Raw genomic sequence first — 17,055 nt, forward strand, 5'->3', positions numbered from 1 at the left:
ATGGTCAGCAAAATCTCTTGCATTACTTTATTTGTGAAGAATCAGAGCAACAAGTAGCTTGTTTAATCAACTGCTTTCTATTAAGTGCTTTGCATGGTGGCACTAAGTTTCTTTGTCTACTAATCTTATCAAAACACAATGACAAGAGAAAAATGACTGTAGGGAAAAGCTCCTTTCTGTCACTGAGAGATAGTAGATGCATATGTGTGAGTGAATGATGGAGGGGAAATGGGGCTTACAGCTCTCTCCAAATCACTCACAGGAATGGTCAGGAGTGGTGTGCTGATGGGATGATGTGCCTGTGAACAGTAGGAGATAGTCTGCTTGGCATGATGAGCCTCCTTCATCCGTTTTCTTCTTCCACCGCACTGCCTGAACAGCTAGAGACCTTCTTGCTTTTCTGGCCAACTCCCTGTCATCTCTTTTCAAAGCAATAAAAGGTCTAAAACAAATTGCTATGTAATGCTATGCATCAATCAAAATCTTTTGTCAAGCCCCCCCCAGGTTCTGTGCCAATGCATCAGTTATTCACCCTGGAGCCCACCACAGGGGCCACCAGCTGCCCTAGGCACAGGTACCAGACAGAAGCAGTTCCCAAAACACCTCTACCCGACAGCTCCTCTACTAATCCAATAAAACCTTTTCACAGAAGCTTAGGGAGTCTTGTGTTGCTGGCAGCTTTCTAACAACGTTGTTTCAGTCTTCGGCTTTGTGACAGAAGGATTACAGTCATGATAAATCCAATCCAGGGTTTCAAATTCCCTCGAGTTGGTATGCACACATCCTCCTTCTCCATAAATCTAAAACCAGCAACACTTACTCGCAGGCTTCCCTTCCTGACCTCCTCATTCTCACAAGCGATCCACTGCAAGATGAATGAGCGCTATGTGGCCTGCTGGTGCCAAAGGACCACTTGCCCCCGACCTATTACACAACAGGAAAAGGCAATCCAATTGAAACAGGGGCAGGAGAAAACTTTTTAAAAAGTGAATACCTCCAAAGAAAAAAAAAGTATTTTGACTTCATAAAAGTCATCTTGAAACATTTGATAAAAGTATTGATCGCTTCCAAGTGTGTCCAGCCTGTTCAGCAAACATCAAGATTTCATCTGATTAAAAATGCATTCATGTTTGGGTCATTGTGGCTTTATCTTCTCCCTCTATCCTGCCCCTTCCACACATGGAAAGGAATTGCTGAGGGAGTACAGACTGTTGAACATCCCCACCACCACCCCCTCACGAAAAAAAAAAATCTGTACAGCATAGGAGAAAGAGGAGGGAGAAGACACTTCCACGTACTAAATCAAGCAAATTGCTCAGAAAGCAACATGCAGGGTAAGGCTGTATTACATCGAGCCACCACCCCGGTAAGTTTGGAAGTCAAAGAAAGAAGAGTTTACTGTGAAATCAAATAAAGACACTGGGCTTAACGCAGACAGCTAGGATCCTTAATGCAAAGAAACAAGTTCATTTTTATTGTGTACATGCTGCCCTACATCAGTGATGAGACCATCAATGCATCTCCATTTAAACGTATACTGTTATTAGCAGTAAGTTGTAATGAACTGAATTATTCATTAATAATTACCTTGGGAAAAGGCTGTGTACAAATATTCATAGCAAGGACCAGCTCCCCTCCCTCCCAAAATGCCAGCTCAGCAGGAGGGAGCACTGAGCTCTGAATCTTGCTGTTTTCCCCAGTGGCTCTCCCAAGGATACTCTGCCTTGCAATGCTGTACACAGTCCAAAGGACAAACACTCCCCATACCCAGAGGCATTAATGCCACCTGTATTACAGTGTCCCTCCCCACACAGCTGTGGAAGGTTTACATTGACATTTAATGAGCCCTCATACAAAAACAAACTGAGAGGCATGTATTTACTTAGGGTTTGCAAGTAATAGGGATATTGGCAAGCACACCGGTAGGGCTACCACTGCAAGTCTCTGGCTTTAAGAGCTGACATAGTGGTACTGGAAAGGACTGGTACCAGTGCAATGAATAGGAAGGCACTAAGGAAAATGTGCTACCAGTATGGGACAGATTGCAGAAAACCTCACTGCTTTGCCATCATTGTGTAACTCCAGAGCCTAATAAGACTCATTAAGCACTGCCTGACCACAAAACTACAAACAATATTAAAAAAGCCAAGTAACCTGCCCTGATGCCACAAACACATGCACAAACTCAGGATAAACAGACCACTCTGCTCTTCACATCGCCTGAGAGCTCAGACTTATTTCCCTTCTCTTACAGGATTAGCCATCTTCTGCCTTCCTCTGCGACTACGACTGCAAAGCACACGGACAGGCTCCTAACGCGGTGTAACAAAGGTTGCTGGATGGTTACAGACTTCTCCACAAGAGGGAAAGGAGGACCAACAGCAACCACCTGGCTGCCAAAGGCTCTGGTGTAACGCACACTGAAGACAGCACATTTTTGCCACTGCCTACCATGGAACAAGTCTACCAGTCAGGTTCTTCAGAGTGATGATACACAACAGGTACTGAATTCAAGCTGCTTGTAACTTCAACACCCAAGTAGGAGCTCAAACACCATTCCACAGAGACTACCCATGCTTCTGAAGCCACTTACAGATCTGTGCATCACTGTCTGTAAAATATTGACCCGTTTCTCCAATACCCTGTCCCTGCTGAGTGAAGAAGCAATCCGAAAGATTCTCCAAGTGCCTCTTTCAGAGAAGTATCTTTTGAAAGTTTCAAAAAGTCATTGAGAATAATTTGACGAAGAACAAAAACAAGTGCTAATATGCCTGGGTTTATACTCATTTAATGCTCTGATTGTCAAGTAAAAATTATACATTCCTGTGTATAATTAACCAGGCTAACTAATCTTGCTTGACAAACATAGATATAAACATCAGCTTTGACACCGAGCCAAAGCAACCACTCTAGGATCTGTGCCAATGCTGAATTCCTCAGTCTGATATCATAAAACGACTTGTCTGTTGTATTTACAGTTCCAGTGGCTCTGGACTCTGCCGGCAGCCAGCCAGAAGAACAGATTTGAACTTACCCATTATGCCAGAACATGTGCATTTGATTAGAAGAAAGAGAAATTATGCATATTTCTTCTGGATGGTGGTATTCATCAGACCTCCCATTGTAAACTAATCGCAAGGCATGCTGCTACGCAAGTATCAAAAATCCTTTGTAATATGTAATAAACCAGTATATTTCTATAGGCAGTATTGCTCTTCAGCTCTATAGCCAGTTTTCTGTTATCCTGCTCCCTACATCCACACCTCAAATGAGAAAATGCAGCATTTCACTCTGTTTTAATTGCAAAGGATAGAATTTGAATGCTATAGAACAGAGCTTTTCTTTCTTCAAACATAAATGCAAAAATATCTCACCTGAGTTATGAGGGACTTGGTAAAATCACTCAACCCAAGCCTGTGACATTTCAGGAACAGAAATCTCAGTAACAACCTGCTAGATAGACCGTGTTTCAAAACCTACCTAAGAACACCCCATCGTGTGGTAGGCAGAAGGACCCACTCTGGTTTTCAGCAAACGCTCACTAGCGATGAAGTGCCACCAGAAAAGACCTCCTTCTCCTGCGACAGTCAGAGAGGGCCCAGCAGGCTGGAGTGAGCAGGGAGGTGTGGTGGCTACAAGCGGAGGATGCAGAAAACATTCCATAAACAAGTGGAAGGCCCACAGAGATTTTGAAACAAGTTTTCAAGAGGGTTCACATCCCACAGGGACTTCTAAATTAACTAATCTCATATTGAAAACACTTTTTTTAACTTCAGGCTATATACTTGACACTGAATGTGAGCAGTTGGGTTCTGAGCTAAAACATGGGCTTCCTTCAACACAGGTCAGCTATTAGGACTATGACTTCTTGCCTTATTTTCTAACCAGCAGGGCTCACTGGTGTCCAGCAGGCACAAGATGAGCTCAAGGTCCCCAAAGGCAGCCCTGACGTGGATTTCAACCCATGAAGGCACACAAGAGGATACCAGTGACTCACAGCGGGACACGCTGCTGTCACGACGGGGTGCAGAGTCCACGCAGAGTGCGGCCACACCAGTTCAAAGTGCCTTTCACCCCTCACCCATGAGGACCAACGCAGCTCACTGGCAGCACATCAAGCGCTGACGGCATCACCCTGGGACCCTGCCTGACCACGGGGAGAGCTGCCCTCCTCCAGCAGAGGCAAAACGTGAAAGGGGGAACAGCCACAGCCTCTCAGCAGCAGAGGAGCTACCCAGGCATCCCACTGCAAATGCAGCTTTAACATTTCCACACACCGGCCAGCCAACCCAGTTCCTGACAGCCCCCATCCCCTGCCTCCCCACAGGACGGATTTCCAGAGCGCAAGGCTCCCCAGACTCTGCAGCATCTGAGGCTGACAAAGGGACAGATATCCCAAACTCCACAGCACCTGGCACATCTGCAGCTTCTAACTTGAAAAAAATGTCCTCTCTTATGTCTGGAAGGAGAAATTTCTCAAATGGCTTCTATTCTGGAGTATTTTCCTGCCTTGTTTCGGGGAGGGTTTTTTTTTTCCAATGTTGTTGCTTTGATTTATTTATTTATAATACAGGAATTATTTTTCTACAGGGCAGACATTTCACTGCCTACGAAATTTCTTAATTGCCTCCTGGAATATTTTACAACACATGGCAGGCCCCTGTGCCACCTCTGCACCTCAGCAATATTAATTTGCAAGTGGGCTCCAACCTTTTACAGACAGCATCATCTCCACCATCCCCTCAAGCCCCCGCAAACCCCAATTAACCCCAAGAAGGGACTTTGGGACCTGAGGAGTCAGAAGCTGCAGCACATCACCCTTTCACCTGTGGTCCCCAGAGCACCACCTAACCTGGGGGCACTCCAGGTGACTGACCATGGAGACCAAGCTGTGGCCTCGCTTCCCAGCCCAAACCACCCACCAGCTTTTCTCCCCCAAGCATCAAAGCACCAGCAGAGTGGAGACAGGTCCTCAAAACCAGACTGACCTCTGCCCTCAGGCCAGAGCGTCCCTCTACACAGGGAGGTGAATCTTCCCACACTGAGGAGAGGACTCAGCCTGGGTCAATGATGCCTTGGTGAGATCCTTAGCTATCTACCCGCTACAAAAGGGCAACCATGGTATTATTTTACTAGGAAATGGAAACTAGTTGAGGACAATGAAGAAGCCAACAAGCAGAGCATTGGGTCTGTCAACAGAAGAGTCCTTTAGAAGAAAGTTATCTGGTTATTTAGATCATTTAACCATGTCAGCTAATATTTTTACATATGACTTATTCCAAAGATGGATTTGGATCACTGGTCTGCAAAGATGAAAGGTTACATTTCATTATCAGCCCTCAAATGTCAACCAACAGCTCTTCAGAGTATCTAGTACCCTTGTAAAATTTTACTTCCATCCATTCTCTTTGATGAAATCTTAACTTTCTTGTAATGCTGTTGGAAGTCATTTGGAAACGGCAAAATCCTGACTCATTTTTCTCATGTAGCTACAAGGAAAGCTTCCTTTATTGGACGAAAGTCATTCTTGTCTTCTTATGTTTGTGTAGCTACAAAAAACCACGAAGCACATCACACTAAGCAGACAGTAAGCTGACAGAAGTTCATTTACTAAGCAAACATCTCCCTCTCTTCCAACACTTAGGCTGAAGATTAAAGTCATACTATTGTTTTAAAAGCATAAACTTCTAAAGAATGATGAGGCTGATATTACATAGATTCATTTCCATGACAAGAGGAGTTACCATGTAGCCAAAGGCTTACACTTTAAACAAATTGCTCTAGACTCTTAGCCCCATCTAATACCTATATCCCAAAACAATAAATTATAATAGCACATGTCCAGCTAAGAAGTTCTGGTCCAGTTGGTCACAAACACCCCACACTCCTCCAAATGTTAAGCCATGTAATTTTTCTGGGCATCCATTTATGTGTATAATCTAGGAGGTAAAATAAATACACTGAATTTGAATTTGGGATTTTTGTGTATGCATTCACAAGACTTTAGAAGATAAGCAAAACGGGCAGGTTTGATGGTGGAAGGGAAATGTCTATAGGTGACGTGGGAACCTGCATGCACTGTAGTAGTCAGTTGGTTAGTCACAGGAATAATCTTCCTACTGAAGGCGTCCCACATCTCAGTTACAGATGGCAGCTGCTATTCCAGGGCCTCACATATCCGTGGTACTTATTATTATAATAAAGGGATGGGTTACTATTAATTCTGATGGAAATTCCTCTGCATTTAGTTCTGCAAACGATATTGAGTACCTTTCAGTCCTGGACTGTTGCATAGCACTTCCATGTGCTGTTTGGAGTCTGACACCTTCCACACTAACGCACAAGGGACAAAAGTCTCTTTATAGCAAGTAGCTTGGTATCTATTTAGAAGACAAGTTATGTCCTGTCTGTTATTACTGTTTGTACAAAAATGACTGCAAGAACACCACAACTCAGTTTTAAAATCATCTCTACAACCCAAGGTCACTCCCCAAAAGACTCTTCTCCCCAACCAGTGGCAACAGCCTTCAGGCATCCAGTTGACTCTTTCTCCAAATATCTTGTACAAATGCTGGACCACCTCCTTTCACTCCAGTCCAACTTCAATGTGAGCCCCGACGTCTTTTCCCCTCCTGGTGGCCAGCAATGCACTTTCAGCAGTAATCAGGCAAACAGAAGTCACCCAGAGAAAGAACTAGGATGACCTTAAATGCATGCCAAAGCAGAATGGTTATTTTTACCTCCTAGCACCAGGCTCCCACCAGGAATAAGTGAAATCCAGTCTACTCACATTTTAAACCAAACCTATCCAAGCTTTAGCGGAACTGATGATCAGTAGTTCACTGGAGCTAAGCACAGGAGCAATGTTTCAACCTTTTATTATTCCCACCACTGTGTGGAAGTGTGCTGGGGGGGGGGGGGTGGAGGTGTGCATGCACAGGTTTTAAGGTGTTCCCAAGCAACTGGTAAACATGACCATACTGTTTTCTTTGTTTTCTGTGGAAAAAAAAAAAAATCTCAGCACCACTCACACGTCCCCTTAGTTCAGTGCAAGTTAGGACCAAAAGAAATGCCTAACTTTTCACTTTTGTAATTTTTTTAAAGTTTCATCGTTTCTATTTCTGGCATATCCCTAAAAGAAGTGGATGTTTTGAAAACGTGCTATATATTACAGAATTCAAGTCAGAAATAAAGAAATGGGGATGTTTTCAGCATTTGGGACAACGGAGCACACTTAGTTCCAAGCCGGTCCACTTTGCCACAGCAAAACAGACAAGGAAAGAAAAGCCAAGTTATCCCAAACTGAAGTAATGACATTACAAGTGCAAATAAAATTTACCGGGAAAGAAACCTATAATACAAGTGTCCTACAATACAAGTGTCCTCTCCATTTCTGAGCAAGAAAGCCTAGGAAAAAAAAAACCTCTCCCCTTCAGGAAAAAAAAAAGTTTGCTGTGCTCAAACAGAGCATCCCTTATTTTGCGCCACATGCCCAACGCAATAACGATAACCTCTTCGGCTGTAGGACCCGGGCGTGAGTTGGACCCTCGAAACTACTTCGGGTAACACTATCACACGGGCACCAACAACCAAATAACCGGATCCGAGCCGTGTTCGTGCGCAGGGAGGGGGTAGGGAGCTTTTCCCTCCACCTGGAACAATCCTCCAAAGGCAAGTCATGGTCAAGGCTAGGCTCGTCTGGCGGGGTACGCCCCGCGTTGGCGGTCCCCGCTCTCCGCAGCCGGGGCGAGCAGCAGCCGGCCGCGGGGTCAGCCGGGCTCTGGCCCCACCGCCGCGAAGTGGGGTGCCGCCTGCACCCCCCCCCCCGTCGGCTGCGACGTGGTCCCCGATGGCACACGGGGGTACAGGCAAGGGCCTGGCCGGGGTCCGGCAACCGAGGAGCCCGGCGAAGAACCAGCACGGGGCAGCGCGGCGAGCCGCCCCGGAGCGCTGCCGGCACCGGCGGGCGCGGGACCCGCAGAGGGCAGCCCCGCTGCCGCGTTTTTAGCGAGACCTCCGCCGCCGCCGGCCAGGGCTGGCGAGCGGCTGCCCGGCGCGGGCGTCCCCTGGGCAGTCCACGGCGCCTCCGCCACCCGGAGCGGTGCCGAGGGGACAGCCCAGCGGGGCTGCCGAAGCCACAGACGCCCGCGGACAGCGAGGACGCGACACGGCGGGGGGAGCCCGTGGAAACTTTCCGCCAGGTCCCAGCGAGAGACGCGAAGCGGGCCGGGCCGGGCCAGCCGGGAGCCGGTGCCGGGGGGCCGGCGGGCGGGCCGGGGCCCCGCGGCCCCTTACCTTGGATCGCTCCTTCACGTAGTACTTGCCGAGCCGGCTCCCGCAGTACATCACCAGCCGGTCTATCAGCGTGAGGAGGAAGTTGATGGCCTCGCAGCCCTCCTCCGTGCCCCCGATCCACTTGATCTGGTCGCCGCGGAGGTGCCGCTTGGCGACGCCGCGGCTGGGGCCGGCCAGCTGCCCGTCGGCCAGCTCCCCGTCGCGGTGCATCCGCTTCACCCGCTCCAGGACGCAGTCCCCCACCACCTCCCCCAGGAAGTTGTCCAGGTAGCAGAAGCCGATGTCGTGCAAGCAGGGCACGACGTACTCCAGGGCGATTCTCTCCAGGTCGACCCTCATGATGTGCCCCAGCGGCATGGCGCTGCGGGGACGGACGCGCCGCTGCCCTGCCGGCGCCCGCGTCGGGAGGCGATGCCCGCCCGGCCGCCGCCGGCTCCAGGCCGAGCCGGGCAGGGGCTCCGCCGCGTCGCGGGGCCAGGCGAGGCGAGGCAAAACTTTCGCCGCGGCGGGCTGCGCTGCGCTCCGCGGCCCGGCGCTGCGGCGGCGGCGGTGCTGCCGGAGCCCCGCGCTGCCGCTGCCGCCCGAGCAGCGTGCGGGACCCCCCGGGGCCGTGTAGGCGCCGCGCCTGGCGGCCCCCGTCCGCTTTATGGACGGGGCGGCAGATGGCCCCGCGCTGATTAATACGCCGGCTACGTGCGGGATGTGTGCTCGCCCCGCCGCCCGCTCGCGCGGCGCCGCCGCACGTGGGTGGAGCCCGCCCGGCACGGCACGGCACCGCGCGGCGCGGCGCGGCTCGCCCCGCCCACTCCCCGCCCGCCACAGCGCAGGCAGCCAACCGGCTGCCGCGGGGCGTGGCCAGCCCTGGGGGAACATGTGGCAGGGGCTTCCACACGTGCGCGCGGAGGGCGTGGCCAGCGGTCCCGCAAGCCCCGCCTCCCCGGGAGTGGGCGTGGCCAGCGCCATTGAGGAATTCTCCCCTGGCATGTCGGCGGCGCTGCGGCCCCCCCGGCCCCGCCGAGCCGTCCCGCAGCCGGGCCGGGGAGCACCGGCACCCCGCCTCGCCCTGCTCCGCCGGGCCGGGGCTCCGGGGCTCTTGGACCGGTCCAAGTGAGGCTCGCAAGTGCCCCCCCCGCGGTTCTGCCGCCTCTTAGATCCGCCTCCCGCAGTGGCAGTTTCAGCACCAGACGGAAGTGTTTCGTTAGGCGGCAGGTACAGCTTTTCTGGGCGAGGAATGCACTGGTTTTTAAACGTTTATGTAACAAAACAGCACTTCCCTTAGTTATTTACCCCTGCCAGGTTGGTTGGCTCTGCTGGCAGGAAACACCTCCCGGACTGTCGGCGACTTCGCGCAGCCCTGAGACAACTTGAGTCAAACCGTGACAAACTTCGTTCCTCGCTTCCAGGCGAAAACGCGCCTTTCCCTGGCGTAACTGTGTCTCGGTAACACCGTCCCTGCACCGGCCGGCCGCGAAATACGATCCCGCTGTCGCCCTTCAGTCTGTCCCCGGCTGAACACCACGCATTCAATTAAAGATGCCTCATGAAGAGCAAAAAGCAAGTAACTACTCGGCCGCGCTGACAACGCACACAACATGCCCACGACTTGCTAAACAAACAAGCGAAGCCTCCACAGAAACCAGAACGAGAGCAAAGACACGTTGCGGAGAGACGCTGTCTGCGGCCAGGCCAGGCTGGAAACCCTGCGGGACGAGGCGTCCGTGCCCGCCTCGCTGTCACTCAAGTTACCGGCATCCCCTTCCCCTCTAATTTCGCCACCCCGCAGCCGCCCGTGTGACCAGGGCTTCCGTCCTGCACGGCGGCGACCGGTGCTGTCCCACGCGCGCCGTGCACCGCGTCCCGCGCAGCCCCGCGGGACCCGCGCCCCCCCGCCAGCACCGCCGCCGCCGGCAGCGCGGGCTCGGCTGCCGCCTGGGACCCCGCAGGACGCGGGGAGCGCGTGTGCGTGTGTCCGGGGGCCGTGCCCCGCGGGAGGCCGCGTCCCGCGGGAGGCCGCTCACGCACCGGCGGAGCCCCGCGCAGGCAGCCGGGGGCGCGCAGCGGGCGCGGGGCTGCGCGGAGCCCGGCCCGGCCGTGCGGCGGGTCCCGCGCTGCGGCACAGCGGCAGGTCACGGCACGGGAGTGACACGCGTTTCAGCTGGAACCCGGCACATTCCACTCCCAAAAAAGGCAAAATCCACGCTGGGCATTTCCTTCCCCCTCAAGTCGCGAATCCCGCCAGGATTACAAGCAGTCCGTGCTGCCGATGCTGCTTGAGCTGCGAACTCCAGGCCCCGACACATGCAGGAGCCGGTCACGTACCCCACGTTTGTTCTCCTTGAGTGCAGCAGTATCCACGCCCCGGTGCATAACACGAAGCACAGGTCTAGTCCTCTAAAGTTACTCCCTGACAGCTCTGTCGAGAGCCAAGCAAAACTTTTCCATCAGATAAATTCATATGCGGAGAGACACGGATTGTCAAAGGACTTTATTTGATTTAGGTACACACTTCACATTAAAGTGTGGTTATAATTAATAAGATACAATTCTGAATCTTATTAATCCCTCAATGCCTCTCTGAAAAATCAGGCAGGCATGGTAAGCTAAGGGCAGCTATAACAATCAGCGAGGGAGGCAAGATTAATTCAACTGCAAAATATCAATGTTGTGAAATTTGGATACATTAGGAAACATTATCACTGCATTGTTGTACTGTTCACACATTTTTGTCGTGTAAAAGCCATGATGTGCCAAAATCCTTCGATTTTTCTTGGATTTGCCCCCCTCTTTCTTGTTTACACTTACATGCGTGCGCACGGTCTTGTGCCAGAGTCAAGTATTTGTAGACTCTGAACATCTAGCCTTTTTATCAAGTGTAATGCTGCCACTTTGACAAGTCGAGGGCTGAGAGAGATATCTTCTGGCTGTAGCTGAAGTTGGTCATTACAGCTCTATTTTTCTCCTTTCGAGAGTTTGAAATTATGAGTTAGGTATACCTGCATCAGAAAAAGCCACCTTAGAGAGTTAGAAATGTGTCTTAGAAATCTGAGTCCACAGCCCCACTTGCAGCGCAATGTTCACAGAGTTGTAAATACTTTTACTCCACAAGCATCGTAAGTCATGTCTTCCCCAGGAGGGCATCCACTGCCCTTTGCTGGCAAATCAGGTTTTCTGGTGGACAACGTGCTTGTTCCCTTGAAGCATGATGTGTTTTTCACACCTAGCATTTGCAGCAGCAGTCAGATGCATTACTTTTCCACATGAAGGTAAAACACCAGGAGAAACAAGCCCCAAGAGTAGTGATTTTATTTTTATTTACTGGTGCTGTTTTAGTTCATCTGTTTGCCCCTGACTTTTGTGGGAAGCGTGATGATGGTGAAGGTGTGTGACAGAGCTTGTGATTGCTTAGGTTAGCAACTCTTTCCACACGCACACAGTCTGCACCCAGCAATAGTCTCTGTATCATTATACTGGCACGAGTTTGTAACCTAAGCAATCACAATCTCTGTCACACACCTTCATCATCACCAAGGAAGGGCAAATTCTTGCCTAGCCCACAAGCACTCTGCAGGAGCTCTCTCATTCCCCTTAGGGGTACCGAAGCTGGGGAGAGATGCTGGGCTGCGGTTGCAGTAACTCCCAAGCGAAGTCATCAACTTGCCGATAGAAGAGTCAAAGCAGTTCTCAATATATACTATCCTGCACAAGGACCACCCAGAGGAATAGCAGAGCCGGAGCAGGACCGCAAATTGCAGCTTCCCAAGCACTTCTTGTGACCGCTCCACAGCTCCCCAAACAAAGCTATGGTAGCACGTACAATATAAGAGTGTTGCACAGGTCACGAATAAAGGCATGAAGGTGTGAAATAAGGCAATTCACAATGTCACCTGCACCTTTGGACATGCACAAAGTTTGTCTACAGTGCTGTGTGTCACAGGCATGAAAGGCGTCACCACATTTTAACTAAAAATCCTACATCACTCAATTATATATGAGCGATCTTTCTGCCATGTAAAGCTCTGTTTATCCTTACACTGTAGAAACTTTTATTTTCCCTTCTAAAAATAATTCTATATTTTCTTATTTTCCATCCTAGAATCTTATTTTCAAAACTCTTTTGAGTCCTGTGTACCTGTTGCTTGCACCTGCCTCCATGGTACTTAACAGAGTTCAGTACACTAAAACAGGACATTATCATGCTGGCAGAATGAGTTTAAGGAGGTTCTGTTCTAGAGGACAAGGGCAATTGGTAAGTGTCAGTAAAGCCCGGATACCTTGTTACATGTTAATGTATTTTTGTTGACAGCAGAGTTTACAGACGAACTGCTTCACGCTTTTTAGAGCAGAGAGTTTTAAACATTTTGAGTCTTGTTTTCAGATTCTTCCTTTCAGAAAGCCAGACCACTTCAGTGCCAAGAGCTGAATTGCAAAGGCCCCAGAGAGAGAAAGGGAAAAGGGGAAGAGTATTCTTTATATCAGTGAGAACTGAAAAATAGTATTTTTAATACCTCACAACGTGATGAAGAGCTGATGTCTCACGATCTAGTTAGACACTAATTGAAGCTCTGCCTACAGAAGGAAGTTTTCTGACGATGTTGCTATGGCTATACCAACCCGTCTCGCCGAGGGGCAGGCAGTGTTTGTACGGGGATGACACAGCACCGCTAGCAAATCTTGCCATGCCTGCTTAAGAGGTCACTAACCCCACCTTGCCCTTCCCACCCCTCTGCTGGACCTCTCCTCTGCAGGGCTGACAGAGGGGAATGTGTGGTTTTGCCGCAGCCATTTCAAAAGTGCAAAGCCCAGAGCCTTAAACCCACCTTCACTGGGGGCTTAGTTTTACACGGAAGCAGCTCAGGCATCGGCACCTGCGCCGTTCCTCTGCCTGCTGTGCAGGCAGCAACTCCTGGTAGAGCAGCAAAGCAGCCATGTTTTGGTGTAATGTCTCCTCCGACTACAACAGCGAGACTTGCCGGAGCTCCTTTGTCAGCACCCTTAATATTATGTCATACTGAAAGCAGGTGTGAGGGCAAAGGTACATGTCACGGCTTGAGCTGATCTAGCAACTTGTTCAGCGGCTTTGCCCCCACACCCCCTTTTTGCACTTGCTTTGGCACACTTTGGACTCCTCCACAGCCGATCCCATTCGCTAAGGTGGCAGAAAAGCAATCCTGAGCAAAACAATAAAGGAAGAGTCATTGTCTGCCAGGTCGGAGAGTTGAATTGTCTTGGGTCAGGTCCCATGAGACCCGCTGGAAGGATGGGAACCACCGGACTGACCTCTTTGGGCAGGGCTGAAGGTTTGATAGCTCAGCCCTCGCTGGTACCTTCACTGTCACAGTCATCTGGCCTGCACTAGGGTTCAAAGTTAGTTAACGTGATAAAACTTCAGGGTAGGCTTTGACTCAGCTTAACATCTGCTAAAGATTGCCCTGTTGGTAGTAGGCTGGTAACATGCGTTAACTGATGCACCAGTAAGTATCTTCCAAATCCTAATCTTGGGAAAAACCAACGCTATAAATGTTGTTAGCACTAAGGGAGCTCAGCTAGCGTCAGCGACAATTGAGTGTTTTCTCAAAGTTTTTCTAAAGCTTTTTAGGTGTAAAAACGGCCCTTTGGGAAGTGAGATTCCCAGCTCCCTGATGGGATGAAGTGCCCCTATTCTGTTCAAGCAGTCCCCGAGACATGCCGAACCTTGAACTTGCGGCTTTTACTGGCCTGTTGTGCATCTCTTCTGGAGGAATGGATGCTTGTGGCATTCTGTCAGCTGTTTGAAGAGCCGTGGCTTGTTCAAAACTGTCCTGCAGGGAGTTAGCAAGAGAGCAGACTGCAAGTGGAGCATTCAAAGTTGCATAACAAATGCAATTAATGCACGATGGTCTGACATTTAGCAGTTAATTTTATAGCTATCAACTATCATACTATCAAAAACTTGAAAGTAAGTATGGCTATGAGGAAAAAAAGGCAACTATCAAGACTTCCGTTATGTATACAGAAGTTCAATGTGGTAAATAAATAGCACAAACAAGGCAAAGCAGTAAACTTTGGTAGTATAAGATTTTTGTAAAACTAAGATTCAATGATTTTTAAGTTGTTAACATCTTTTTAGGAATCTGACTGTACAGACATCCATATATATATTTCGATGTTTTAGAGAGGTTTGTCTTATCTGTTTGATTTGGAGTGCTAAGTTAAGAACTACACCTAGGGCAAGTACTTGCATTTGAAAGGAAATAGAAAATTACCATAAATAACATTCTGATTACCTTAAAACTGATTTTCTTTTTAAATAGATACTCCTCCCCAGAAACCATATCCTTTGCTATCAAGTGTACCTCAGTGTTTCTGGGATTAAACAGTAAATCTCAATGACAGAGAAATAAGTCTGCCCAGAATGGTGCATTGTAATAAAATAGAGAATCTGTCTAGGAAAGTAATAACCCACCGATCAGAAGACTGGAGCCATAGCTGAGTTAGCTGCATTACCAAGGATTTCGAGTCTGCAGAAACATAAATTTTGACAGACCAGAAATCAAAGTTCTCAACATTAAAGAGATTTCTACCGAAAGGACCAGGCTTCGAAATCTTTCCTGTGTCTTTTCTTTCTCAAAGACATTAAGTGATCATTTAACATCAATATAGATGAAGAAGAAGAAAGCCAGAAACAGAGTGTTTAAAATATGCAGTTGTTGAGTTTTCACACTTCTAGTTCTCCCACAGCTTCCAAGGAAAACAAGAAATAAGTATATGATGTAAACAAAAATCCCCTTTCTCAAAAAAAAAAAAAAAAAAAGGGACCATTTTAGGGATCAGACTTTCCACTTTTCCAGTTCTATTTGTCAATGAATGATCAAAATTATTATTTGGATTTTATAATTAAAACCTCCACTGTGCAATTGTCAGTACAGCCAAACTTCATTTCTGGGAAATCTCTAGCTTGCAGTGAAAATTACAGTTGGCTTTCAGCAGTTACTGTCCCGCTGAAATGCCCGTAAGATAGTAGAGTCGTCTGGGTTAGTTTGTCGCTGGGTTTTTTTTCTGTTGTGGTTTTTTTTGTTTTTTTTTTTAAAGTTGCTGAAACAGAGAACAGCGGAAGACCTTATAAGGGAAGAAAATCAGAATTCTGGTTCTTCTTACATCTTTCTGATCGATATTGCTACAAAAACATTGTCTTCAATATGAGTGAGTGGTGACACTGCTTTATCTTTCATCTCCTTGCCTTTTTATTAGGAAGTCCCTGCCTACTACTGGAAAATTTTTGAGGGGCTCACCGAGTATACATTTTAACTCTCATGCCTTACCTCTCAGGAATTACGGTCCTCCACTTTGTCTTTAGAATATGGTATGATCCAAGTTAAACAAACAAACAGAAAACAAGATTTTTTTAAACTGCCTGAGTGAGAAGTCAGAATGTCTTCCTCTAGATTACTTAAGACAATTAAAGCAGTGTATTTCTGCCCTTTCTTTTCTATCCTACAAGTAGTGGTGCATTTATATACCTACAAAGGTGCTTTATACTAGCATATAGAATTTTTTGCATTGCAAGGAGAATAAATCCTATAAAATATAAGGCATATTCATATTGCTGTAATTATATCCACACCAGTAGTTGTACCAATATAATTATTCTGTCAAAAAAAAGTCTAACAAATACTGATTATACATGTTGTGTATAACCAGGCCATAAATAATGTGGTACCTCTGCCTACCTAAATGCTTATCTGTATCATAAAGATTTTTTCCTTTATGTTAATGAAAATATGGCATATACTTTGCTATTTTTTTATTATTTTATTAAAAGTAGAGTTGACATTTTTGCATAAAGATCACAATAAAACATTTTGGGTTTGGGTTTCTCTGATACAAAATTAATACAAATGTAAGCTTTTTCTGTATTCTGAGTCTGACGATTAGGAACAGATGTTCATGGACTTGGACATCTTATTGTATATATGATTACTAGAGCTGTCCTCCTAATCATAGCATGCAGAATTGATCACTTACCATATCTAATTAAAGCAATTTTTCCTCCTAACACAGAACCACGAAAGTACTGTTCCCTAAATTCTCTTCTGAATGGCTTGCTAATAAAACTTATATCAAATATTTGTTTTCCTCCCTTAAATTAATGTTTCTAATAAAATTCATCTATTTTGCAAGATGTTTGCCAGATGTTATTCTGAGCGACTACTGCCTGGGTATTACTTTGGCTGCATAAAATGTAAAATATATGTTCATATCAAGTCATAAAATTAATAATTTATACATATAAATAGTTGTAGTGCCAGGCTTAAAACGAAACTGCAGTCAGTTTGTCCAGTACAGAGTTCCAAACACCTTCATGGCAGGACATATGCTTTGTTCAATTTAAAATACGAGTTGCTTTTTTTGTAAATAAAATTTAATTAAGATCTTGATACATGCATTTCTGAGAATCTTGTTGGTGGCTACCTCTTGTTCACACATTTGATTTTCTGATAAGCAATTCTTTTTTCTTTTAATCTTTTTCTCCCTCAAGAGCTGATAACAAGCTATCCAGCCTCACAATAGCAACAAAAATCAATGGTATTAGGTGATTATCATAAGTTAAAAATTAAGGGCAGAATTCACGGTAGCTATCAATCACACTTGCACAGCTTTCAGCTCATGTTGGGCAAATGCTACATTATTCCTCTTAAACCTCAAAGTCCGTGTCCTGGTGTTTGAATAGGGTGGACACGGCTTTACCATCTCCGACATGGGGTTCCCACTCTCTTTGCTGGC

At 47.5% G+C, this 17,055-nt stretch overlaps 1 protein-coding gene across 1 annotated transcript in view; it reads right to left on the reverse strand.

Moving 5' to 3' along the window:
• Window positions 1-9,046, reverse strand: part of EGLN3 (egl-9 family hypoxia inducible factor 3) — a 35,430-nt gene extending 26,384 nt beyond the window's left edge. Inside the window, exon 1 of the mRNA XM_072864869.1 lies at window positions 8,296-9,046. Coding sequence (XP_072720970.1) covers window positions 8,296-8,652 — 357 coding nt within the window. The 5' untranslated portion in view covers window positions 8,653-9,046. The remainder of the gene's footprint in view (window positions 1-8,295) is intronic.
• Between the last annotated feature and the right edge of the window lie 8,009 nt (window positions 9,047-17,055).

Source organism: Ciconia boyciana, chromosome 6, assembly GCF_034638445.1.
Source record: "Ciconia boyciana chromosome 6, ASM3463844v1, whole genome shotgun sequence".
NCBI classification, from domain to species: Eukaryota; Metazoa; Chordata; class Aves; order Ciconiiformes; family Ciconiidae; genus Ciconia; species Ciconia boyciana.